The sequence below is a fragment of the Chenopodium album genome, chromosome 13 (genome assembly GCF_948465745.1).
Source record: "Chenopodium album chromosome 13, dcCheAlbu1.1, whole genome shotgun sequence".
Lineage (NCBI taxonomy): Eukaryota > Viridiplantae > Streptophyta > Magnoliopsida > Caryophyllales > Amaranthaceae > Chenopodium > Chenopodium album.
The window spans coordinates 7,575,254-7,601,198 of NC_137846.1; the positions used below are offsets into that span (position 1 = coordinate 7,575,254).

The 25,945-nt window shown below is 34.4% G+C and overlaps 4 protein-coding genes across 6 annotated transcripts; all 4 read left to right on the forward strand.

The window, feature by feature from the left end:
- Positions 1–1,327: 1,327 nt before the first annotated feature.
- Positions 1,328–2,137, forward strand: LOC145575128 (protein FAR1-RELATED SEQUENCE 5-like). The gene has a single exon (XM_081633041.1). The coding sequence runs from the start codon at positions 1,328–1,330 to the stop codon at positions 2,135–2,137; it is 810 nt and encodes a 269-aa protein (XP_081489167.1).
- Positions 2,138–2,186: 49 nt separating this feature from the next.
- Positions 2,187–3,464, forward strand: LOC145575129 (protein FAR1-RELATED SEQUENCE 5-like). Its single transcript, XM_081633042.1, has one exon. The coding sequence runs from the start codon at positions 2,187–2,189 to the stop codon at positions 3,462–3,464; it is 1,278 nt and encodes a 425-aa protein (XP_081489168.1).
- Positions 3,465–7,012: 3,548 nt separating this feature from the next.
- On the forward strand, positions 7,013–13,873 carry LOC145574482 (putative protein phosphatase 2C 5). Of its 3 annotated transcripts, none has more exons than XM_081632285.1 (9): positions 7,013–7,249; positions 7,819–8,071; positions 8,167–8,338; positions 8,436–8,653; positions 8,758–8,865; positions 8,951–9,076; positions 9,159–9,388; positions 10,702–10,932; positions 13,782–13,873. In XM_081632285.1, exons 2-8 carry the CDS (start codon positions 7,862–7,864, stop codon positions 10,919–10,921), a joined length of 1,284 nt encoding a protein of 427 aa, XP_081488411.1. In that variant the 5' UTR covers positions 7,013–7,249; positions 7,819–7,861; the 3' UTR covers positions 10,922–10,932; positions 13,782–13,873. The 3 variants fall into 3 exon arrangements, with proteins under 3 accessions (XP_081488411.1, XP_081488410.1, XP_081488409.1); XM_081632284.1 differs by lacking the exon at positions 13,782–13,873 and adding an exon at positions 11,015–11,253; XM_081632283.1 differs by lacking the exon at positions 13,782–13,873 and having other exon boundaries at positions 7,014–7,249; positions 10,702–11,253.
- Positions 13,795–24,570, forward strand: LOC145574481 (uncharacterized). Its single transcript, XM_081632281.1, has 2 exons — positions 13,795–15,371; positions 24,115–24,570. The coding sequence occupies exons 1-2, from the start codon at positions 13,899–13,901 to the stop codon at positions 24,568–24,570; spliced, it is 1,929 nt and encodes a 642-aa protein (XP_081488407.1). The 5' UTR covers positions 13,795–13,898.
- The last annotated feature ends 1,375 nt before the right edge of the window (positions 24,571–25,945 follow it).

Consider the following 25,945-nt stretch of genomic DNA (forward strand, 5'->3'; position numbering starts at 1 on the left):
CATCTAGACAAATACATTGATGTATCTAGTCGAATTATATTTCTTACTCATGTACTATATATACTCATAGAATGATGGAATCACATTATATAATCAAAGTTTTCCAACATTCTCTTTCTCATAACTCTATCAAGTTGTGAATACTGAATATTGTCCTATGTTGAAATCATAATTTTATTGAATTTACTCCGTAATATTCAATTTAATAAAATCATAATTCATTCATTTTTTTTAAAGACATAATTTATTATTATTGTATAAAGATATGTGAATTTCTTTAAGAAAATATTAAAATTAAATAGTCTATTATACAATGTACAGTATGTCACTAATGATTTTGAAGATAAGAAAAGCTTTTATATATGACCATTTTTTGTTAAAGAATATATAACAATTCTATTGACCTAACAAAGTTTTTCCTGTCAAAAAATAAAAAAGTTTTTTCAATTGACATAAATATGAATGACAATTGCCAAAAATAAAGAATTATTGGTCTGTTTGATAATCAATAATAAATGATGATAAAAAGAATGAATTTTTATTGTAAATTAAAAAGTAAAATACACATACATTGTTAAAAAGTTTCATCTCAATTGGAGAGAACTTGACCTAACTTAAATACGAAGACACGGAGTGTATATATATATAGGGATTTGCTAGAATGAGAAATAAGAAATGAGAAAAGAAATCTCCACCCTTAGATTTTAGTAACCACCAACGGCTCAGATTAAAACATTAAAAATTCACCCTTCTCTTTCATCCCCCTCCCACGTTTCCATTTCAGTTCCTTTTTTTTCAATAAGCTCTTCATTCTCCTTTAATTGATCAATTGACCAAAAAATTATGTGATCGGCAAAAACGACAAAAATTGCACCTTTACAATAGTATTATCTTGCTGCTTTGACCAACAATTTCAATCACAATTGAGGTATGGACTGCTATTTGGTTTTTTTTTTATTTTTTTTAATAATACCTAGACTTGATAATTGTTGGCTTGAATGATTCTTGTTCGTTTGTTTGCATTTTTTTTTATTAATATCAAATCAAGTGGTTAACTAGATAGTACATGATTTTTGGGTTTTCTTTGATTGATTATTGTCTTTGTGTGTTTATATAGAATAGGTACATACATTCAATTTTTATTTCATTAATAAAATATGCTTAAAATTTCATACTCTGTAGTATCTAACAATAGCACACCATTAATGTATTTTTTAATTACATCATCAATTATAATAATGTATTTTTTAATTACATCATCAATTATAATATCTTTTACTTATTCGATACATGTTTATTGTTACCCCTTATGAAGGCAATCAAGGCAATGGATAATGTCAAGCCATCACTAGGAATGATATTTAATAACTTAGATGAAGGAGCAGAATTTTACAAACGGTATGCACATAATATTGGTTTTAGCGTTAGGTCTTCGACGGAGGTGAAAGATAAGAAGACTGGTTTTGTTATATGGAAATATTTTTTGTGTTCTAAAGAAGGTTATAATCAACCTACAAATCAATCTATGAATGGGGGTAAATCTAAAAGGCTGAAAGAAACAAGAGAAGGGTGTGGTGCCAAAATCAAAATCAAGCGAACGGAAGAGGGTAAATATGAGATTAAGGAGTTTGTTGAGCACCATACCCATGCACTTGCAACTCCTACAAAGAGACACCTTTTGAGATCGGCAAGAAAGGTTAATTCTATGCATAAGGCTGTTTTATTCACATGTAGTCGAGCCAATATAGGACCTGCCAAAGCATATCAGTTGATTAAACATCAAGTTGGAGGATATGATAAAGTTGGATGTACGCAAAAAGACCTTCAAAATTATCAAACAGGACTTAAAATTATGATCAGTGATTATGATGCACATATGTTTAAAGAGAATTTTGAAAGAAAAAAAGAACTTGATCCTTCTTATTATTTTGCATATGAGGTAGATTATGAACATCGGTTAAAGTATTTTTTCTGGGCTGATGGCATTGGGAGAAAAAATTATGCCACTTTCGGTGATATTGTCTCTTTTGATACGACATATGGAACAAATAAATACTCAATGATATTTGCTCCATTTACCGGAAGAAATTATCATCGACAATGCATTACATACATTTGGTGCTGCATTTTTATGTGATGAGAAAACTGAATCATTTACTTGGTTGTTTGAGAAGTTCTTAGAAGCAATGGGTGGTCATAAACCTAGATGCATAATCACTGATCAGGATCCAGCAATGAAAGCTGCAATAAAAAATATATTTGATACCTCTTCTCATCGATTTTGCATGTGGCATATTTTAAAAAAAGTTTCTGAGAAGGTAGGTGGAAGTCTTAATAGTAACGAGGATTTTCAACATAAATTTAAATCATGTGTGTGGCAATCAGAGACTCCAGAGGAATTTGAGCATAGTTGGACACAAGTTGTTAATGAGTTTGAGCTCACAAAAAACGAGTGGTTCTCTTCTATGTACGAGATACGACATTCATGGATACCTGCATACTTCAAAGACTTGTTCTTGGCTGGTTTATTTAGAACAACTTCTATTTCTGAAAGTGAAAATTCAGTATTTGGTAGTCTTACAGATAAGTGGCTCAATTTGGTTGAATTTTGGGTTCGATATGAAAGTATTATTGACAGGCAGAGGCATAACCAAAAAAAATCTGATCATGACACATCACATTCACTTCCTATATTGAAGACAAATCATAATATAGAAAAGCATGCAAGAGATATTTATACTCATGCAAATTTTTATGTCTTTCAAAAGGAATTTTGGTGTTCTTGTATGTATTGTGGAGTTAAGGAGACCAAAGAGGAAAATGGAAGTATAATATTTGAAGTTCATGACAATAATCCTTGGAAACCAAAGCAAAGAATTGTATCTTATAATACTTTGGACAATGTGGCTCATTGCTCATGTAAGTTATTTGAACAAGATGGCATTCCATGTCGTCATATTCTTTGTGTTTTCAAGGGCAGAGGAATTGATGCAATACCATCATATTATATTGTTCACAGATGGACTAAAAGTGCAACTTGCTCACTTATATTTGATATGGATACTGTTGTAGATGAAGGTTGTTCTCAAATTCAACTTGCTAATATAGAAATATCTGAGTTATGGAAAGATTTTCATGGTTGTGCAGAATTGGTCGGTTATGATATTGATAAAATTCGTGTTTTAAGGAATGGGATCATAGATTTAAAAAAATCTTTGCTCGAGAGTACCAATGTTTGTGTAGATAACAAGACAAATGATTTGGAAGCATATGTGGAGTCTACCATTCCAGTGAAAATTGATATTCATCCACCAAAGCATTCAATAACTAAAGGAAGTGGCAAGAGAATTCCAAGTGGGAAAGAGAAGGCTATTGAAGATAAGCAAAAGCGACAGAGACTCTGTAAATCATGTGGGAAATATGCACAACATGATAGTCGCAATTGCCCTATGAAAGAGGCTTGATTCTCTTCTTTGGTTAGTTATTCCTTATTAACAATATAATTTCTTATTTATGATGTTAGCATTATTTTTTTTATTTTTTTTTATGTAAAACTATTTTATAATTTTACCTTTTGCCCTTACAAGTTGGTGCTTGTGATGCTTATCAAGATATAGGCACTTTAGACGGTGTTGGGTTTAATTTGGCTATTGCATGTTTGCAGAGCTATTCCATTTTTTGTCTCACATGGACATGTAATTGATTTTGTAATTGGGATTGAATGACAGATATATCTTGAATAATTATTATCTGCATTTCTATTTGGTTCAGCTCCATTTTTACATGCTCCATTGCTATATTGATTTCAGTATACGATTAATGCAATAATGCCAAAACTATAACTCAGGAAACAACAAATTAAGATTAACTGATAACCCATGAGGGAATCGAACCCACCACCTTGTGCAAATGCACAATGCTCTACCGTTTGAGCTAATAGGTTTCACAAAATCATTTTTTGTTATCTAATAATATCCGAAAATTCAACTTATGAATGCAAAAAAAAAAAAAAAAATGATACAACCAAGAGTAACTCTGCCTATTATATATTTAGATCTCAAAAAATGGAGCTAATATGTTTCTTATTCCACTAATCAGTAAGCACAACAACCAATATATCAAGGCACTAGGCCACTAACCATTTCCAAGAGTATCATAGGTTTCGTAACAAATGAATCAAAAAACACAAATTTTGGGTAAAAAAGAACAATTTTTAAAAACCATAAAAGGAGCTAATATGTTTCTTATTCCACTAATCAGTAAGCACAACAACCAATATATCAAGGCACTAGGCCACTAACCATTTCCAAGAGTATCATAGGTTTCGTAACAAATGAATCAAAAAACACAAATTTTGGGTAAAAAAGAACAATTTTTAAAAACCATAATTAACTAATATTGTAGAATTTGTAAAATAAAAATCAAAAACTTTATTTAATTGCAGATCCCTGAAACTAAAATTATGATTGATCAAAAGCAATAAGAAACGTTTAATTGGAAACCCCAATAACTTTAATTGGGAACCCCTAAAAGTAAAATTGTGAAAAAAAGGGAAAAATTTACCTTGAATTGGTCTTCAGTCGGTGGGAGTTGTTGCTTGCATAAATTAAGAGCCAATGCAAATGAAAAAAAAGATAAGTTTAAAGGAAACAGAAATAAGGGTAAAAGAAAAGAGAGGAGAAAGAAAGAAAGGAAACCAGCCATACATATGAAATAGAAACGTGGGAGGGGGATGAAAGAGAAGGGTGAATTTTTAATGTTCTAATCTGAGCCGTTGGTGGTTACTAAAATCTAAGGGTGGAGATTTCTTTTCTCATTTCTTATTTCTCATTTTAGCAAATCCCTATATATATATATATATATATATATATATATATATATATATATATATATATATATATATATATATATATATATATATATATATATATATATAAATCGAAATTCTAGTACGGAGTAGACAATTGTTATTTTAAGATACATCATCGCCTTCATCAGGGTAATATGAAGACTAGAACCTACTAGCCTTGCAATTTCCAACCAAATTTATTTTGGAGTAAATAATGTCTATACTACCTCCGTTTCATAAAATTTGCAGCAATTTTCTAAAACAAAAACTGCACATTATGTGCAACAAACCAAAAGTTTTCCTTTTTAGTAAATTTTTTTTTGTGTAAAATTAACACTATACCCTTACTAAATTTTACTTAACTACAATAAATAACAAATTAACTCTTAATCCAAATTAATTTATCCATAATTAAAACCCTAACCCACACTCTATCTCCTCCCTCGCAACCACATCCACCACCAACATCACCATTTTTTATCTCTCCTCCCTCTGAACCACCACCACACCAACAACACGAAACCACCACCACCACTCAAATCAAGTCTCTTTGTTTCCCACCAACAGCACGAAACCACCACCACCACCAACCGCTGCCTCTGTTACCCTGTTCAAAGTCGTCGTCATTGTTCACCCCTTTCACGTCACCCTGCCAGTTCGCCGCCTCTTTCACCATTTTCAAAGTCGTCGTCGTGCGATTTGGCGGTCGTGCGACTGGGGTGGGTTCATTGGTGGTGGTAAGTGGGGGTTTTGGTTCTTTGGTGGTGAGTTGGGGTTTTGGTTCGTTGGTGGTTGGGTGGGTTTTTGGTGGTGGTGCGAGTTGGTTGGATGGGTTTAGGGTGGTGGTGCGAGTTGATTGGTAGTGGTGAGGTGGGGCTTCGTTCGTTGGTGGTCCGGTGGTGTTGGTGGTCTAGTGCAGTGGTTTGGTGGTGGTGTGAGTTGGTCGGCTGGGTTTTGGGTGGTTGTGGTGGGGTTATTTTCTCTCTCATCCAATTAATCACATGCCATTTTGTTTACTAATCTTTGCTTAAGAAATTTTGCTTTGGGAATTGTGCAAGCCCCTTTGTTGCAGATTTTATGAAACAGAGGTAGTATTAAAGACAGAAGAAAAAAATTCTTCAAGAAAATATGGTACTCCATAAACGACTATGATGGCAGGTTTTTCCTTTTTTTGGATTAATAATAAAACCCACCCTTTTTGTTTACTAGATTAAACTTGCACGGTTATTAAATAATTCTAATGACAATAAATTTTACCAAAAATAATGGATATAAATATTATAAATAGACTTAGTAGTAAAAAGTATGAAATATTGTGAAAGAAATTAATTAAACATATAATAGTTATAATGGACAATTTGATATTTAAGGACATTTATTTTAGATTTTATACAAACTAAAAGTCATAATTTACAATAAGTTTTTTTTAGTAAGTGATTTTGGAGGGAAAACTTTTTATAATATTTTGCCAAGTGTTCTCTAAGTTTCGCCTTTAGTATTATGTAATTGATTTCATTGATCCTTCACCTAATTCTTAGCCAGCCAATGTTTATGTGTTATATAAAGTTTTATTAATTATGACATATGATCAATTTTATTTTATTTTATTTTTCTAATCTAACACTTTTCATTTGTTTTTTTCTTTCAAGTTCAACTTACTTTTACTTTATTTTTTTAATGACAATTTTTTTTATACATTTTTCTCATCATTTACAGCCTGATTTTGTTTGAAAAATTCCATACTTTCTATCTCTACATTAAGAGTATGTTCACTTCAGCTTAATTTTAGTTCAGTTCAATTCAGTTCAGCTCCAATCAGTTTAGTTTGATTCAGTTCAACTCCTAATTTCCTTCTCTCATAAAATATTTATATCAGCTCAATTCGACTCAATTTAGTAAATATGAACAGACCCTAACCGAGTAAGCATTAGTAATATGAGGAAATATAAAATAAGTACAATAAAATATTTTTTTTAAAAAAGTAAAAATAAAGTGAATTAAACGCATTCTAAATGCGTATATTGATTTTGGCGGTGGGGCATACATATTGGAGAACAACAATGGATGATCCAAAGTTGGATTAAACCCCATTAAATAAAATAATTAGCTGATTACAACTCATTTTCTCCACAAAAATGTCATAAATCAATTGACTTTTGCCCAAATAATCATCCATTAACCCAACCCCACCTCACCACCTCCTCAATATCCTCCCAACACCCGCGTCTTCTCCAACCCAACCCCAACCTCCCTCATTTTCTCTCTCTACATTCTTTTTGGCTTCTTTTCTACTTTCTCTCTCTATCTTGCCAATGTCGCACTTCCTCTTTCTCTCTCTTCAATATCTCAATTCTTAGTTCCTTTAAATGCTACTTACTTCTCTTTATCTCTCTTCGATCTGTAAGTTTTTTTTTTTTTTTTTTTTCTTTCGAATTTGGTGATATGTTTTTTCCGCTGATTAATTGCTGTGTAATGTTGTTTTGCTGTTGAATGTGAGATTAATTTTTTGTGTTTTGGTTGTAATTGGAGGAATTGATTTTGTTTTTTTTCGATGTTTGCTTGATTTTAGGGGTAAAGATAACTTTAATTTTGTTTGCCTGTTTAATTAATTTCCATTTCGGAAGTGTTAGGGTTTATGATTTTTTCACCATTTTGATTTTTTAGGTTAACTGTGTAATGCAAATTGTAGTTTGTAGTATAATGCTGCGATATTTTGTTGCGAAATTTCTATATCAGGCAATTAGACTGAAAATTTGGTCTGGTGAAATCCTTGCCTAGTTTTTCTGTATCTGTCATAACCTTTTATGGAACATTTAGTTTAACAGTGGAAATTCATTCAATTTGTGCTGTTTATTAGACTAAATTTGTGTTGATTGTATCGAAAATAGGAATATTAACTACAATAATACGGAATATGAAGTAATAAATATGATATAACTGAAATGTACATTATTTTGTATAATCATCAGGGTTGTAAAAGGGGAGCTGACAGATGTTGAAACTTAGACTATAATGAGCCAGACTGAAGTATCTACAGCAAGTTCTCCTCTTGTTCCGCTTGGGACACTGATCGGTCGTGAACTTAGGTCTGAGAAGGTTGAGAAACCGATAATTAGGTATGGACAAGCGGCCTTAGCCAAGAAAGGGGAGGATTATTTTCTTGTAAAGACTGACTGCCAGAGAATTCCTGGGAATCCTTCTACGTCTTTTTCGGTTTTTGCGGTAATCTGCTGCTCATTACTAGGATTGTTACTAGTTAATGTATTTTTTGCAGTTGATATGGATTGAAAGTTACTGAACTTTGGATTTCTGGGTAGATATTTGATGGTCACAATGGCATATCAGCTGCTATATTTGCTAAGGAGCACCTGTTGAACAATGTTCTGAGTGCTGTTCCTGAAGGTGCTAGTAGGGAAGAGTGGCTTCAGGCACTTCCTCGTGCCCTGGTCGCTGGGTTTGTCAAAACTGATATTGAGTTCCAGCAGAAAGGTTAGTTTTGTAATGACTTTTTGAGTAATTTTTTAGTTGATATAAGACTGCTGTTGGTATGTTTGTGCTGGCAATCTAATTCTTGTTCAATTATTAGGTGAAAGTTCAGGGACAACAGTTACTTTTGTCGTGGTAGATGGGTGGACTGTGACTGTTGCATCTGTTGGGGATTCTAGATGCATACTAGACACACAAGGCGGTGTTGTTTCTGACTTGACTGTGGATCATCGCTTGGAAGAAAATGAAGAAGAGAGGGCACGTGTGACAGCTAGTGGGGGTGAAGTTGGAAGGCTTAATGTCTTTGGGGGCAATGAGGTTTAACTTCTGGATGTTATATTTTTGGTGTCCATGTACTGGAGATTGTCAGCTAGAATATGCTTTTATTACCCCTGACAATGATATTCTCTGGAATTTTTCAGGTTGGTCCACTCCGCTGTTGGCCTGGAGGATTGTGCCTTTCTAGATCAATTGGTGATACGGATGTAGGAGAGTTTATTGTCCCTGTACCACATGTTAAACAAGTGAAAGTGAGTCTTTAGTGTGTGTTGAGTCCTCACTGATATCTTTGTTTGAAATCTTTGTCAGAGACATATTAACATTATGTGCTTTCAGCTCTCTGATGCTGGAGGAAGGCTTATTATTGCTTCTGATGGTATCTGGGATGCTTTATCGTCTGATGCTGCTGCAAAAGCTTGTCGAGGCCTTCCAGCTGACCTTGCCGCAAAGCTGGTTGTTAAGGTTACTTACTCCCTTGTTTTTGGTTCAATTAACGTATTTTGATGACATATTTTTAAGTAAACTTACACTGGGCACTGTACAGGAAGCTTTAAGGTCAAGAGGTCTGAAGGATGATACAACCTGCGTAGTTGTTGACATTATTCCCTCTGTGCACCCCGTCTTGCCCCCAGCACCACAAAAGAAGCATCATGGACTGAGTGGACTGCTATTTGGAAAGAAATCTCATAATTTAGCAAGCAAATCATCTAAGCTTTCTGCCGTGGGAGCTGTGGAGGAGTTGTTTGAAGAGGGGTCTGCTATGCTTGCAGAAAGGTTTATCCTTCTTTCACTTTCTTTTGCTTTCTGAATATTTTCACTATCTGATTTGAATATTTTGCTGGAGCTATCACATATTATGACAACACCTAGGGGTTAGAGGGGTGCGTAGAATTTCCACTCCATTGAATTTGCCTATCTTATGCTAATTTGCTGCTATGGTTGTTATGAACTCTCTTCCATCAAACAAAACAGTTGGGTGCTGCATTATGATTTGTAGTCCTAACTTACGAGGACAACATCGTAATTGTGGCACATGAGTTTTAGGAGAAATTGTAGTGCCACAACGTTTGTTGTGTAATGCCTTTAATATGCCGCATAGGATTAGTGCAATTCTGTGGTTTTTACAATATTTCCATTAAACAAGATTGAAGATGCATTCATTAGTTTTCAAATATGCTTGAATATTATGATAATCAAGTAGTTCTAGCTTCATTGCTTTTCTTTTGGTTAGATAAAGATTGAACTTTTGGCCAACTAAAGTGATGATAGGCTCTGAAGTTCCTGATAAGTGAAAAGATGAACATACCTGTTAGGGTTACCACAGTTGACTTGAATAAGCTCTTGTTACTGAAAGTTGTATCATTTTCCACAGTTATCCAAGACAATTGACATCACACATCATTGTGTACTGCTTTATCATATTGGTTTGAAATTGCATGTCTACAGAAGAAAGCCCTTCCACCACTATAAATAATTAGGAGGAAGCGATTTTACATTCTGGTCAAATTTTATAGGTGTTGTAATAATCTAATATATTCTTTTTTTTGTGTGTGCAAAGACAAAACTTAGTGGTTTGCCTAGGTTTTATACGTAGTATTATTTTATTTGTCGTGGGATAGGACAAAGTAAGGATTACCTGCACTCTTTAATGCACTTGTCTCTGGATTAAAAAAAAAAGGGGGAAAACAAGTATATCTGAACCCATTTAGCATGTTATAAAATCACTTTTATAAAATGAATGTTTATGCCACACTATTTTAGTAATTATCTTGGTTGAATGTTTTATAATTCACAAAGTTTAGTTGGTTTGATTTGTTCAACATGTTTTAAGTTTTATTACAAGAGCAATAATGGTGCTTATGGGGACACTTTTGAAGTGGACATTTCCTTATCCCCCCCCCCCCCCTCTCTCTTCAAAAATAAATTAAAATTCAAAGGGCCTAGCTTATAAGTTACAACCCGTGCCGGGTTGACCTACAAGAGGCTCTGTCCTAGTAGTGCCTTTTCCTTGCCTAAAAAATGAGCTTATTCTTGAAAATTTGTCTTAATAAAAATATACTAATTCTGTTTACCTTGTCATTCTACAGGCTTGGGAAGGATTTTCCCATGAACCCTGATTCTGGCATTTTTAGATGTGCAATCTGTCAAGTAGATCATCCCGCAAATGAAGGTCTATCTCTTAATTCTGGGACATTCTTTTCTCCTTCATCAAAGCCCTGGGAGGGACCCTTTCTTTGTGCCAACTGCCGTAGGAAGAAAGATGCCATGGAAGGAAAGAGGCCAATCAAGCCTACAATTTCAATCTAACAATTTATCTGGTAATATAATCAATTGTCTATATATTCTTTTTGTCTTTGAAGTGTGAGAATGCTTTTCATCTCTCTATTGTGCGTGCTGTAGATGTGTGTAAGAAGTAAGAGGGTGGAAGAAAGTTCAGTAGTTGATTTTCCCTAGAGTTTTTAAGCAGCTCTTATTAGCTATCAATTATCCCTGGCTTTTGGAGTTCCTGACTAAAGACTCAGACTACTGTGTGATCTAGTATGCATTTAGATCAGTTGCTAACATCTTCTACATGTAATTAACCAGTGAATGATAGTGATTTGTTCTATGGTAATTAATTTCTTTGGCTTTTTTAGCTAGATGCTAGACTATTGATATTCAACAATGTCTAATTTTTCTTGACCTCTAAGTCTAATGTTTGAAAGAGACGTGGTTAAACATTAAAAGACTTGTGAGAGCAAAATGTTTCAGTGATCCGCGAACAAAGGTAACAAAGTGTTTTCTTTATCACTATCGCTACATGTTGAGCATTGATATTACAATATGAAAGTGAGGCGAACTTCCAAATACTTTTGATGGTGTTTTCGGTTTCCAGTGGAACCAGTTTAGGCGGCAAAATGAAAGGTAGCTCTCTGTGAATGTAATCTGCCTGATGTAGCTCTCTGTAGTCCATGCAGAATTGCCAGTAATTCACTTTGAAACGCCGAGACTGTTCACTCTGCTCGTACCTTTGAGCTCCGTTCCATGCTTTGATGACCTATCCAACTCCAGTGTTGATATAACTATACAAAATTTTAATGATACAACTCGAGCAATCTGATTCATGACCAAGTGGAGCGGATGAATTTTCATGATACAACTCGTACATGATGAATAAGTTTATAAATGAACTGAGGTGATGAATTTAGGGGGTGATGGAAAGATCATGCGGAGCGGATGAATGTGGTTTTTTTTTTTTTTTTTTTTTCCCTCCAATCTACTCCTTCCGTTTCTTTTTACTCGCAACAATTACTAAAAATAGCCGGTACAAATTACTTGCAACAAAACTTATTTCTTTTCTTTTATGGTAAGTATTTTTGTGTTATTTTACAACATTACCCTTATTTTTTTTTTCTAAACACCCTAATTAAACTATTGATTTTAACTTAATAATTTAAACTCTTAACATTAACTAACTTAATTATTTCCCCAAAATCATTACTCTCCCATCTAAATTCATTCTCATCTTCTGTTAAAAAAAAAATTCATTCTCATCTTGATTGGGAACCACCACTAGTCCACCACCAATCTCCATTCTTTGTTCATCACCCAGAAATTCACCTCAGTACACCACCGTCGTCGGAAGTTGCTGCCGATGTCCCTTTTGTTGTGGCCGCCTCCGTTTTCTCTCACTTCCTCTTCTTGTTGTTTTGTCATTGCGGTGAAGCACATATTTGAAGGTTTTATGGTTAAATTTAACCATAAAAACTCTAGATCTGGAGTTTTGATGGTTAAATTTGACCAATTAAAGCTTTAATTGATGATAGAGAGTTGTGGGTTTCGGATTTTCGGATTTTGGGGTTATGGGTTTGGGTTCGAGTTCGTGGGTTGTGGATTTTGGGATTGGGGGTTCGTGGGTTGTGGGTTTCAGTGTTGTGGGTGGTGGGTGGTGGGTTTCGAGGTTGTGGACTTGTGGGTGGTGGATCTGGGTTCGTGGGTTGTGGGTTTCGGGGTTGTGGATGGTGGTTCTGGGTTCTTTGGTTGTTTGGTTGGTGGTTCGAATTTTCTGGGTTGGTGGGTTGGTGGTTCGAATTTTCTGGATTCGTGGGTAGGTGGTTCGAATTTTCTGGGTTCGTGGGTTGATTTGGTTGGTGGTTTGAATTTTCTGGGTTCGTGGGTTGGTGGTTCGAATTTTCGGGGTTGTAGGTGGTGGTTTCGGGGTTGTGGATGGTGGTTCTGGGTTCGTGGGTTACGTTGTGGGTTTCGGGGCTGTAGGTGGGCGAAATCGGGGGTGGGGCTGGGTCGAAGTCGTGGTGCTGCTAGGTGGTGGTGGTGGTGGTATGGTGCTAGGTGGTGCTGCTGCTAGTGATAGGTGGTTGTAATTGATGTTGTTTTTTTATTTATTTATTTGGGTTGGATTAATATTAAACACATGCCCTTATTTTTTGTTAATTACACTTACCATCTTTTGCCTAGGAGTCCGCAAACTACTAATTTGTTGCGAGTAAAAAGTAACGGAGGGAGTATATAAGATCATTGTACTCTAATATGAAAATAGCTTTTCTTTCCACTATCGTCTGTCTGCTCTTGATGAAAGAAGAAATGCTAGGTGATGTAGAGTAGTATAATTATAATCCATTTCTCCGTCCATCTTACTATAAAGTTCAAACAAGTACTCTGTTTAGTTTACCTTATTAAATTCGATCTTTAGCTTTAATTAAACTTTGACCTTATTTGTACACTAATTTGTAAGATGAAAAACTATCAGATGAAAATTTATTAGATGACAGAAGCTAAAGAACGCCTTGGGGCGTTAGATAAGATAACTACACTTATCGGCGCGTGATTTTGTCATGCAAACTCGAATTAATATCACTTTAGGTAGAATTTTAAATGCTTGATCTATTTATTACTTCAAGCGTTCCTTATTTTTTTTATTTTTTTTGAGACATAAGAATATGTCTCGTAACTAATGATACAAATATGCTCTTAATATGCTTTAAGATAAAAAAAAAATTAAACAATCTACTAAATTTGTATAAAATCCACTAAATTTGTATAAAATAGAATTTAGTGGATTTTATACATAATTTTATGTATAAATAAAATGTTTACTGAAATTAACACTCTCAAATCTTTGCCATTGTTAAAATTTGTAACAAACTTAACACTTTGAAAATTGAAACAGTGTGACAATTAGCAATTACTGTATTACGCCATATGGAACAACGGAGGAGTTCACAAGAATAAAACCCAGAAACATTTCATTTGAAGAAGGATAAACCAACTGAATAATTGTTTCCAGATGATGTCTCGATCTGTTGTTGTTGCCAAAGGTTTTCTTCGTCCTTATTTTCATGGCGCCACTTCAAACAAGCTTCTTCCTCTTCACTTTCATGGCGGATTCACAAGTAAGCTTCCCCATTTCTCTATTCCTTTCCCCCTTTTCAATTTCAGTTTTCCCCTCTTCAATTCCCCCTCTTTTCAGCTTTCATTTCTGTTTCCTTGCCGAAATTACTCTAATTACGCTACTCATGATTTTGATGACCCCAAATTGTTTCTGAAATTTGTTAGAAAACAATCCAAATTAGGGTTTACTAATGTCGAAATCCCCCTTTCCCATTTCCATCATATGAAATCAATGCGACCTCTTCCTTCTATTATTGATTTCTGTATTTTATTGAGTGCTATGTGTAAGATCAAACCCCACCCCCCTTTCTCCACTTTCATTTCTCTTTCTAGGCAACTCCATTGGTTAGGTGTTCCTCCAAATATTTACTCCCTTAACATCCTTGCTAATTGCTACTGTCGTTTGAACTTTGTTGATTTTGGGTTATCCCTTGTTTCTTACACCATTAAGCTTGGTTATCAACCTGATATTGTCACCTTTACTACCCTCATCAACGGCTTCGTTCATACTCATCAATTTGACAAAGCCGTTCATTTGTTGGATAAAATTCCCAAACTTGGCTTCCAACCTGATTTGGTCACCTATGGTTCTATCTTCAAAGGTCTCTGTAGGTCTGGTGATAATGCCGGTGCTCTCAAACTCCTTAGAAATATGGAGTCTTATGGCCATTGTATGCCTGATGTTGTCATTTACAACACCATCATTGATAGTCTCTGTAAAGACCAGTTATTACCTCAGGCTCTCCGCCTTTTCAAGGAGATGAAAGTCAAGGGAATTTCCCCTGATGTTGTCACCTTTACTACCTTAATTCGAGGTTTGTGCACTTTGGGGCAACAGAAAGAGGCTCAACAAATGCTGACCGAGATGTTGAGGAACAACATTACTCCTAATGTTGAGACCTACAACATGTTGATTGATATGTTTTGTAAAGATGGCAAGGTTGGTGAAGCACGGGACATTTTTGAATACATGACTCAGATAGGTTTGGTTCCCGATATCATCACTTACAGTGCTCTGTTAGACGGGTATTGTTTACGTGGTGAGATGGGTGAGGCAGAAAAGCTTATGGATTTGATAGTTGATAATGGCTGCAAACCTAATGTAGTTACTTACAACAGCTTAATCAATGGCTATTGCAAGTCTAAAAAGATTGACAAAGCTCTTGGTCTGCTCCAAGATATGTATTATAACGTATTAACCCCTAATGTTATCACGTACAGCACTCTTATAGATGCTTTGTGCAAAGACAATCAGCTCAAGCTTGCACACCAGTTTTTCAAGGAAATGGAAGCTCATGGACTAAAGCCAGATGTAATAACTTTTAATTCATTACTTGACGGCATATGTAAGAATGGACAAATTGACGAGGCAATCGCAACAATGAGGGAAATGGAGGCTACTGGAGTGGTCCCTGATATTTTTACTAACAACATCCTAATGAATGGTTTGTGTGAAGCTAACCGCCTTAATGGAGAATACGGAGAATACACAATAATTGCTTGATGGCATGTGTAGGAATGCACAAATTGATGAGGTGATTGCAACAATGAAGAAAATGGAGAATACGGTAGTGGTCCCTGATATTTGTGCTTACAATATCCTAATGGATGGTTTGTGTGAAGCTAAGCGCCTTAGAGAAGCGGTGGATATTTTCACTTCTCTGCCAACAAAGTGCTTACATCCCAATGTGTTTAGTTACAATATAATTATAAAAGGATATTTTCACCTGATGAGTGTACCTACAACATAATTATTAAAGGATCTATTCATGGCAAAAATATAAGCAAGGCTTTGGAACTAGTCTCCACTATGAGAAGCAAGAACTTTGCAGCCGATGCTCATTCTTCTTTATTTGTCAACTTACTCTCAAATCATGCTGTCTGCGATTCTGACAAGGCTCTACCTCGAAATTTTTTTAAGATATGAGAACTGTGATGTATGCTTGTATGGTTAGGGTCTGATTTACTGGTTATGGAATTTATAATGATATTTAATTTATATAACCTGCATTCTCTAGTGCTTAGCTAGGTTCGAAGATGAAAGCTTTGCAGATCCCGTTAGATATAATTAATGTTTATTATTTGCACTCTGTCTTTATTAAGTAAAGAGTATTGCAGTTGGAGGCTTTGTAAATTTCATGCGTCAGAATTTTTGAAAGATGCACTGATCTTTTGGAAATAAAGCTTGTAACCTCCTAAGGCTTGGCGCTTCTAATATGCGGCTTTACCAGTCCAGTAATTGAGGTGTCTGATGTTTCTTTGTCGTTTGAGTAATATTTTTCTCTGTTGTGCTCTGTTTCTTATTGAGGTTTTCACTGACTGAACTTTGAGCCTACATTTGAGTTCATTGCTCAATGATCATCATAGTATTGTTGTCTCTCTTGTTGCTTTAACAACCTGTTAATCCTGTTATCAGTCTGATAAACTTTGAGCCTACATATAATTTTTCTTTTGCTGTAGTTTTTTAGAACAATGAAAAAATACAGTACATAGAAGTGAGATTTGATTGATTAAAGGTTATTTATTGGTGTAATTTCTCTTACCCAGCGTCCCAGCATGTGATTGAGTTGGTCAATAATTACGATTACTTAGTTAATGTTTGAGTGTATTTAGTTCTTATTTGTAACTGTATGCTTTATTACTTAGTTAATGTTTGTGTTACAATATCTTTTTATGTTGATTTTTGTCTATATTGAGCGTATTCTCTGTGCATAATTGTTTGGTTCATGTAAGTATTAATTAATAACTTCAATTATATATTTGTTAATCTATACGAGATAATATGGTCATGTGTTATATTGTTTGATTCGTCTCATTGTATATTGAATCAATATTTCATTTGTTTTTTTAGCTGACATATATCGTTTTTCACGTTTGCTAACGCACTATTTCAATGATTACATCTCTAATTACCGAATAAGTTAAAATTAAATTAAACTTTGAGATGGTTCCTACAAGACTCTACAATACTATATTTTATCATAACTATAAATCACGAAGGTAGTCAAAATAGGATTTGTGAATAGTGTCAAAGTCAAAACATATCAACTTAAAAAAAACGTAGGAAGTATCAAGTTTCATAAAGTAATTTCTTCGCTAATGAAAATAGAGATAGGTGCGGTTTTATACATGGCTATTGACATGTGGGACACTGCCGTGAATGGTTCCAGTATGTTTGTCTTGGCTAAACACCTTCATTTATTTAAGACTAGTGCTCAAAAATGGTGTTTAGATAACCGCACCTTTTGGGGTGTTAATTGGCGGAGCATCACAAACTCTTTAAGCACCCAAGGAGAAGCCATATTATCAGTCCAGGAAGGGGAGGAGTATGTTAAAGGGGTAAATGACATTATCCCTGAATGCAAATTGGATTTCCATTATTGGCAGCAACGTTTGAAAGATAAATGGGTAAAAGAAGGTGATATGTCCTCGACGACACTCTTCAACAGGGTTAAGCAGAGACAAAAAAGAAAGGAAATTCTAACCCTTAAAAATGATGATGGGGAATGGCTTAGTGGTCATGATGATATTGCAAATTTAATTCAAGGCTCTCTGAAAAAAGTTTTTGTTCCAAGTTTGATGTATGGTAGTCCGATTGAGGATGATATCGATTTGCTTTTTCGTGAAATGGTTCTTCCACAACTAGCATATTCAGAGGTGTTGGCTTTGGTTAGACCATTTACTGGTTAGGAAATTCGGAAGGCGATGTTTTCTATTCACCATCTCAAATCCCCAAGGCCGGATGGAATCATAGCCGAATTTTTTCATGTTCATTGGGATTTAGTCGGAAAATCGGTTATTGAGGCGGTTCAGCACTTCTTTGACACTGGTTTCTTGTTGAAGGAGCTTAATGCCTCCTTCTTAGTTATGCTACCAAAAGTAGATCACCCGGAGGTTGCAGCTCATTTCCGCCCCATTAGTCTTTGCAACACAATTTATAAATGCATTACGAAATGCATGGTGAATAGAATGAAAGGTTCTCCCCCGTCCATGATTACAGAGTTTCAACACGCCTTCATCCCTGGTAGATATGTGGAAGACAACATTTTTCTTAGCCAAGAGCTTACTCATGTTATCTCAAGCACAAGAATTAAGGCACCAATGGCCGCTTTAAAGATTAACATGTCAAAGGCCTATGATCGAGTTAGTTGGATTTTTATCCTCAAAATTTTGAAAGCTTATGGTTTTCCTGACCAGTGGATACGATGGTGGAGTAGTGCATTACTACTGTTTCGTACAAGTCTTTGGTAAATGGAAGGGTCTCAGAGTCCTTTAAGCCTGAGTGCGGTCTTCGTCAGGGAGATCCTCTTTCTCCTTACCTTTTCCTTTTTTGTATGGATATTCTGTCACGAATGCTTATGCTTGCGGAAGACATTAATCTGATCAAAGGGATAAAAGTAACAAGACGTTCTCCATCTATCTCCCATTTGTTTTTTGCAGATGATGCGATGATCTTCTTTAAGGCCACGTCTTCTTCTTGCAGCCACTTAGCTGACTTACTAAGGCGTTTTGAAAAGGTATCAGGTCAACAACTTAATCTTCAAAAATCTTTCATACGTTTTAGTCCGTCGACTACAAGTCAGGAGCGACAATGTTTCAAAGACATCCTGAAAATGGAACAGAAAGAAAACTTGGGGACTTATTTGGGGGCCCCTGTTGATTTCACAAGTAGAAGAGCGGATAATTTTCGTTTTCTGGTAGATAAGGTTGCTAGCAGAATTTTGCAGTGGAGCTCAGCCAGGATCTCACAATCAGCTAAACTCGTTTTAATCAATTCTGTCCTTATTAGTATTTCCTCTCATGTGATGAAGTGCTTCAAATTACCTGCTTCAACGGCAAATGCAATCGACTCCATCATCGCAAGGTTCTTCTGGGCTTCAAATTGGGAAAAGGGAATGCATTGGATAAAGAAGGACATTCTTCATCTACCAAAGGGGATGGGTGGTTTGGGGATTAGATCAATGAGTACGTTAAACAAGGCAATGTTATTTAGACAAGTCCAGAGAATGCACTGCAACCCTCAACTGTTGGCCTCGAGGGTGCTTTATTAAAGAGAAGGTAGTTCTCTGACTACAGGCCGGAAGGGTTTAAAGCTAGGTCCTTCGCCTTCTTGGGGGAGGAGAGGTTTGTTCTCAGTGGCTAACAGTTTGGTTGAGGGGTTTGCCTGAAAGGTCGGTTCTGGGGAAAGGATCAAGTCTGCTAATATGAGGTGGGTCAATGGAAAGGTACCGGTCATGGCTTCCAACCAACCTTTGAGTGGTGTGGGTGCGGGTCTTGTAAGTGATTTCCTACTCAATGGTCCTAGAAGATGGGATATTCCCTTAGTAAGGACAAGTTTTGAGTGGGAAAGTGCTAGGGAAATTTTAAGCATGGAATTGTCAAATGACCAGAGTGAAGACTTATTATATTGGCCTCATCATAAGTCAGGAAGGTACACAACTAAGACAGGGTATGCATTTCTATAGGGGTTGAAAGTCAAGGAGTCTTATCATTCTGTGTATAAGGAGGTGCGGAAGATTCTTTGGAGGTTAAATATCCCTCCAAAGTGGAGCCTCTTCCTTTGGAAACTGCTCTTGAATGGGTTGGCAGTCAAAGCCAATCTCCACCACAAGGGGATTCCAGTTCAGATGGAATGTGAATTCTGTGGAGCGAAGGAAGAGGACTTCCAACACCTATTTAGAGAGTGTGAAGTGGCACAGTTCGCATGGAACAATTGTTCCCTTATTTTCAACTTAAATCTTGCTGAATCTACTCCTGTGCGACAATGGATTCAGAGTTATATCCTGCTTTTTTTTATAGCGAGGATGACATTCATAGCAATAGGATCACCACGATGATAGTGATCCTGTGGTGCCTATGGATAACCAGGAATGGCCGGGTCTTCCGAGGGGAAGATGGTGATGGTGATGTATGGCTGCAACATATGGGTAGGGCTATGGAGGAGCTTGATGTTTTCCGTGATAAACAGGGTAGTGACTCCCATGCGATAGACAATGCGAACAGTGGACCCCTGGGGTTTTCCTACGCCTCTTTGGGGATAGAGGTCTATAATCTACTCCATATATCGATCACAACACAAGGGGTAACAATTCTTTTTGATGATTCTTGGAAGAAAGGAACTGGCAATGCAGGGATAGGCTGGGCTTTTTCTTTGGATGGTAATGTTTTCCAAGATGGGGGAGGTCATTTTTGCAAAGCGGTCTCGACTTTACATGCGGAGGCGCTTGCTTGCTTGATGGCTGTAAGATGGGCGACTTCAAAAGGTTTTCCTAGTATCTTCTTGCTTTCTGATTCCTCAATTCTAGTTCATATTCTTGGTAATCAGCAATCAGCGGATGTCAGTATTTTGTGGACTATCAGGGACATCCAGAAGTTGGCTTCTGCTTTTAGGACGTGTGTTGTCTGGAAGGTAGGAAGGGACCAGGTAGAAAAGGCCCACGATCTAGCAAACTCTTGTAGAATTAGTCTTTATAGCTTTGTCACTTAGTTGTTTTGTGATTTGCTGTTGTAAAAAAAAAAAAAAAAAAAAAAAAAAAAATCGTAAAAAGTCAAATGAAACAAACAAAGATCCATATTGTCAATTTGTATACCCTTTATTTAGATCATATTCTACATTGACACCAAAAAAGATCTTTAATTCGATCATGAAATAAATTGCGGTCATAATTTTCAAGCATCATACGCCTATGAAATAAAATTGAGAGCAAGATGAACACATAAAAGTATAAAACCACTAAAATCTTATAAATAGTTCATAATTTTTTAGTATCATACTCCAATCCATACATATTTAATTAATAATAGGGACATTGCATACAAATTAAAATCAAATAACAAACAAGTTTTTTTTTTCTTTTTTTTTGACAAACAAGTTGTGAATAAATCACACAACAAACAAGATAGATGTGGATCCCTATTAAAATAATCATAATAATTTTGCCCCTAAATAATTAATTAAACATTCATGCATACTAATCAATTATTATCAATTCCTTCATTAACCTCAAGGCTTTTAATATCCTAATTGATGGCTTGTGTGAAGCAGGGTAACTTCAAGAAGCTTTGTATACTTTCTCATCTCTCACAAACAGTAGCGGATCCAGGATTTTCAAATTGGTGAGTCACCATCAATAATTGATCACTTGTTTCAATCCAAAAATTGTGTATATATAAAAAATATATTTCACCAAAATGATTTCAATCCAAAAATAGGACATAAAAATCCATAGTACAATAGTACTTAAAAATTCAATCTTACAAGTCGAAAGTACGTACTCCAAATAAATAACATGTTACAAACAAATGGTATTATAAAATTATTACATAAATTAACTTTATGATTTTTTACTTAATTGATAAGCTTTATGGGAAAATATTAAAATTGGTTGCATAAATATAAACAAGAATTATTAAAAAAATTATACGGAGTACAAAAAAAAAAAAAAAAAAAAAAAAAAAAAAAAGTGAATAACTTAAGGGACCTGTTTACAATTCTATAACATGTTCTTTTCACTCCGTACAATTCTATTTTTTTCGAACTGGTGAGTCACCATCAATAATTGATCACTTAATTAGTCTCTTTAATGAAAAAAGAAAGCAGCGCAACAAATATTCAAATTCAATGTTAGCAGAAAAGAGACCGGTTATCTGAATAACAGGTCTTTTTGATATTTAAAAAAAAATATGAAAAGTGCTAACTCAGGTAGGCGACAGCAATACCAGTAGCAAAGAGACCGCCTATCTCAGATAGGAGGTTTTTTTTTTTTTTTTTTTTTTTTTTTTTTTTTTTTTTTTTTGCTGGTGAGTCACGTGACTCACCATGCACATGAATAGATCCGCCCCTGCTCACAGAGAAGCGCTTACTGCCAACTGTCTATACTTATAATATAGTTGTCAAAGGACTTTGTGAAAATGGTTTTCTGAACGACACCATTGAATTGGTAGGGAGAATGGAGGAGTATGGATATCCTCCAGATGAATGTACATACAATCTAATTATCTGTCAGGGGGTTTTTGAAAGCCAAGGGTATTAGCAAGGTTTCTGCTGGCGCATACACGATCCGCATGGTGCATCCCTTCCAAAAAAAAAAAAAAAAAAAAAAAGCGGAAAGAACATTTAGTTAAATTGAAAAGAACATGTTATAGAATTGTAAAGAACATTGTATAGAAATGTAAAGAACATTCAGTTAAAGTGAAAAAAAACATGTTATAGAATTGTAAAGAATATAATATGCTGTTAAATAATGTTCTTTATCTTCATGTTCTTTGATTGTCAGTATAATGTACTTTTATTTGTGACATAATGTTAATTGTTTATTTTGAAATGTTCTTTGAATTTTGTCTTTAGATTATGGTGATTCAATAAAAAAAATAATGTTGATTACATTATATTATCATTAGAGGTGATCAAAAATTCGGGTCGGGCAGGACCTTAACATAATATCTCGTGCCCAAACCCGGAAAATGTTGAGGGCTTTTCGAGCTTTTTTCGGGTTGGGTTTGAATTTTTAACTAAAAATGCATTTTTAGGCTTGTCCAGACCTGCCCTATTTTCGGGCCAGGCCGAAATTGATCACCTCTAATTATCATGTTCATTTTAATATTATGAATGTTCTTTAGATATATATAAAGAACATAAAGTCGGGGTTTTTTTTTTTTACAAAATAGCTATATGTTTTTTACAAAACAACCGTATGTTCATTACAATACAACTATATGTGATGTTCTTTATAAAATAGTTATATGTTCTTTACAAAACAACTGTATGTTCTTTACTGAATAACTAAATGTTCATTCCGCCTTTTTTTTTTAAAAAAAAAGGGATGCACGAAGCATTGTGCATCCGCCTCCATGGAAAAAATTTCAGCTATGAGAAGCAAAAGGTATGCCACTGATGCTCACATCGCTTCCTCACATCACTACTCTATTTGGCTTGCACCATTAAGATTTTGACATTATACATGCTCTCTCTTATGACAACTTATACCTTTGGGACCATGTTTAGATTTGTCTAAATTTTTACTTTATTATAATCCAACTAGGTTAAGTCCCGTGCCATGCACGGTCATAATTAAACTTTACAACAAAAATTATAAAGAATGGTGTTAATTCAACAATAATTTATTCAAAAAAAATATTTGTAACAAAATAACTTGAATTTTAATTTATACCAATATCAAATGCATAAATGTTATTGAATTAAATATAATATATATATATATATATATATATGTATATAATCAAGTTATAATGAGAACCAAGGCTATAATAAAGAACTAGGAACTAATCTAGGCCCTTAAATCATGTTAATCGGATGGCTCACATGTTTTCCGTGTCATTAATGGCATTTTCGTAATATTTCAACTTTGTAAAGTATTTTCCAGTTTTATTTCTAAAAAGTAAATAAAAAGTTAGTAAAAGTAAATGAAATAAGTCATAAATTAAATGAAATTGCCTTAAAAGTTAAAAAAACTGGGAAAAAGTCACAAAAATCGCAAAATTACGAGCCATTAATGAATGCGGGTGAAACGTGAGCCATCAGATTAAGTGCGATCAAAGGCTAAGATTGGTTCTTAGTTCCTATTATTCACCTTGGTTCTCACACACACACACATACACACATATACATACATATATATATATATATATATATATATATATATATATATATATATATATATATATATATATATATATATATATATATATATATATATATATATATATATATAAGATATGAGTTTTTATATAAGAAAATGAAAATATTAGCTTAGGTTAGTACCCATATATGAACTGATATACATTTGTCCTTAAACTTTGTTGACACACTTTGACCGGCATAATATGAAAATTTAGTTGATTTTATATTACTTTAGGATAATTAGTATTCTGTAATCAACTTCTTTAAAATATAATTTTAGTGAGTAGTAGAGGTTTTTATTTTAATTTTGATAACCACATTGCATAAATGGTGTAGAGTAATTAGATTAAATTTTTCAATATATGTTTCCTCAAAAAAAAAAAAAAAAAAAAAAAAAAAAAAAAAAAAGCCAGATGTAATAACTTTTAATTCATTACTTGACGGCATGTGTAAGAATGGACAAATTGACGAGGCGATTTCAACACTAAAGCAAATGGAGAATACAGGAGTGGTCCCTAATATTGTTACATACAGTATCCTAATGGATGGTTTGTGTGAAGCTAACCGCCTTAGAGAAGCGGTGGATATTTTCACTTCTCTGCCAACAAATTGCTTACAGCCCGATGTATTTAGTTACAATATAATTATAAAAGGATATTGCAGAGAGGGTTTGCTGGATAAAGCTACTAAACTTGTAGAGGAAATGGAGGACAATGGATGTTCACCTAATGAGTGTACCTACAACACTATTATTAAAGGATCTATCTACGGCAAGAATATAAGCAAGGCTTTGGAACTAGTCTCCACCATGAGAAGCAAGAACTTTGCAGCCGATGCTCATACTTCTTCTTTATTTGTCAACTTACTCTCAAATCATGCTCTCTGTGATTCTGACAAGGCTTTACTACGAAATTTTTTTAAGACATGAAAACTGTGATGTATGATTGTATGGTTAGGGTCTGATTTACTGGTTATGGAATTTATAATGATATTTAAATAATATAACCTGCATTCTCTAGTGCTTAGCTAGGTTCAAAGATGAAAGCTTTGCAGATATTATTTATGCTTATTATTTGCTCTCTGTCTTTATCAAGTAAAGAGTATTGCAGTTTGAGGCTTGTAAATTTCCTGCATCAGAATTTTTGAAAGATGCACTGATCTTTTGGAATTAAAGCTTGTAGCCTCCTAAGGCCTGGCGCTTCTAATATGCGGCTTTACCAGTCCAGTAATTGAGGTGTCTGATGTTTCTTTGTCGTTTGAGTAATATTTTTCTCTGTTGTGCTCTGTTTCTTATTGAGGTTTTTGCTGACTGAACATTGAGCCTACATATGCGTCCATGGCTCAATGCTCATCATAGTATTGTTGTCCCTCTTGCTGTTTTAACAACCTGTTAATCCTTTTATCAGTCAGATAGACTTGTGATCCATCCTTTCGGTATGATTTTTCTTTTGCTGTAGTTTTTTAGAACAATGAAAAAATACATAGAAGTGAGATTTGATTGATTGGTTATTTATTGGTGTAATTTCTCTTACCCAGCATGTGATTGAGTTGGTCAATAATTACAATTACTTAATGTTTTAGTGTATTTAGTTCTAATTTGTAATTGTATGCTTTATTTCTTGATTGATATTACAATATCTTTTTAAGTTGATGATTTTTGTCTATATTTGTTATTTTTTGTGACATAATACAAGCTTATTGCTCCCTTTGTCCCTATTTGTTGGCTTCATGTAAGTATAGATTAATAACTTCAATTTTATATTCATTAATCTATACGAGATAAAATGGTCATGTGGTATATTGTTGGATTCGTCTAATTTTATATTGAATCAATATTTCATTTGTTTTTTTTTTTAGTTACAAAGGTAGTCAAAATAGGATTTGTGAATAGTGTCAAAGTCAAAACATGTCAACTTAAAAAAAAACGTAGGAAATATCAAGTTTCATAAAGTAATTTCTTCGCTTATGAAAATAGAGATAGGTGCGTTTTTATACTTGTGTCCAAAATCGTAAAAAGTCAAATGAAACAAACAATTAGGGACACAGGGACTGGAATTTTAGGGGGAAACTAGTTTTTAATTGAGATTACACTGACAATATCTAAAATAAAACAGCAGAAACAAAATAGATCAATCAACTGAAATTCATCATAGTTTCTGGTTGAATAGATGCTTAATGTGAACAACTAAATAAAAATCACATCACAAACAAGTTGTGACTGATTGATTAATGTAGATCTTACATTAGAAGCAACAATAATAGGAACATATTTATTCATAAAAGTGATTAATATGATAAGCAAG

Bases quoted from the DNA above. Each gene is read 5' to 3' on its own strand.
- LOC145575128 (XM_081633041.1), top strand. From the start codon at position 1,328: ATGGATAATGTCAAGCCATCACTAGGAATGATATTTAATAACTTAGAT.
- LOC145574481 (XM_081632281.1), top strand. From the start codon at position 13,899: ATGATGTCTCGATCTGTTGTTGTTGCCAAAGGTTTTCTTCGTCCTTAT. The intron at 15,372-24,114 runs GCAATCGCAACA...CAAATTGACGAG, and splicing joins AGAATGGACAAATTGACGAG to GCGATTTCAACACTAAAGCA.
- LOC145575129 (XM_081633042.1), top strand. From the start codon at position 2,187: ATGGGTGGTCATAAACCTAGATGCATAATCACTGATCAGGATCCAGCA.
- LOC145574482 (XM_081632285.1), top strand. From the start codon at position 7,862: ATGAGCCAGACTGAAGTATCTACAGCAAGTTCTCCTCTTGTTCCGCTT. The intron at 8,072-8,166 runs GTAATCTGCTGC...ATTTCTGGGTAG, and splicing joins CGTCTTTTTCGGTTTTTGCG to ATATTTGATGGTCACAATGG. The intron at 8,339-8,435 runs GTTAGTTTTGTA...TTCAATTATTAG, and splicing joins TATTGAGTTCCAGCAGAAAG to GTGAAAGTTCAGGGACAACA.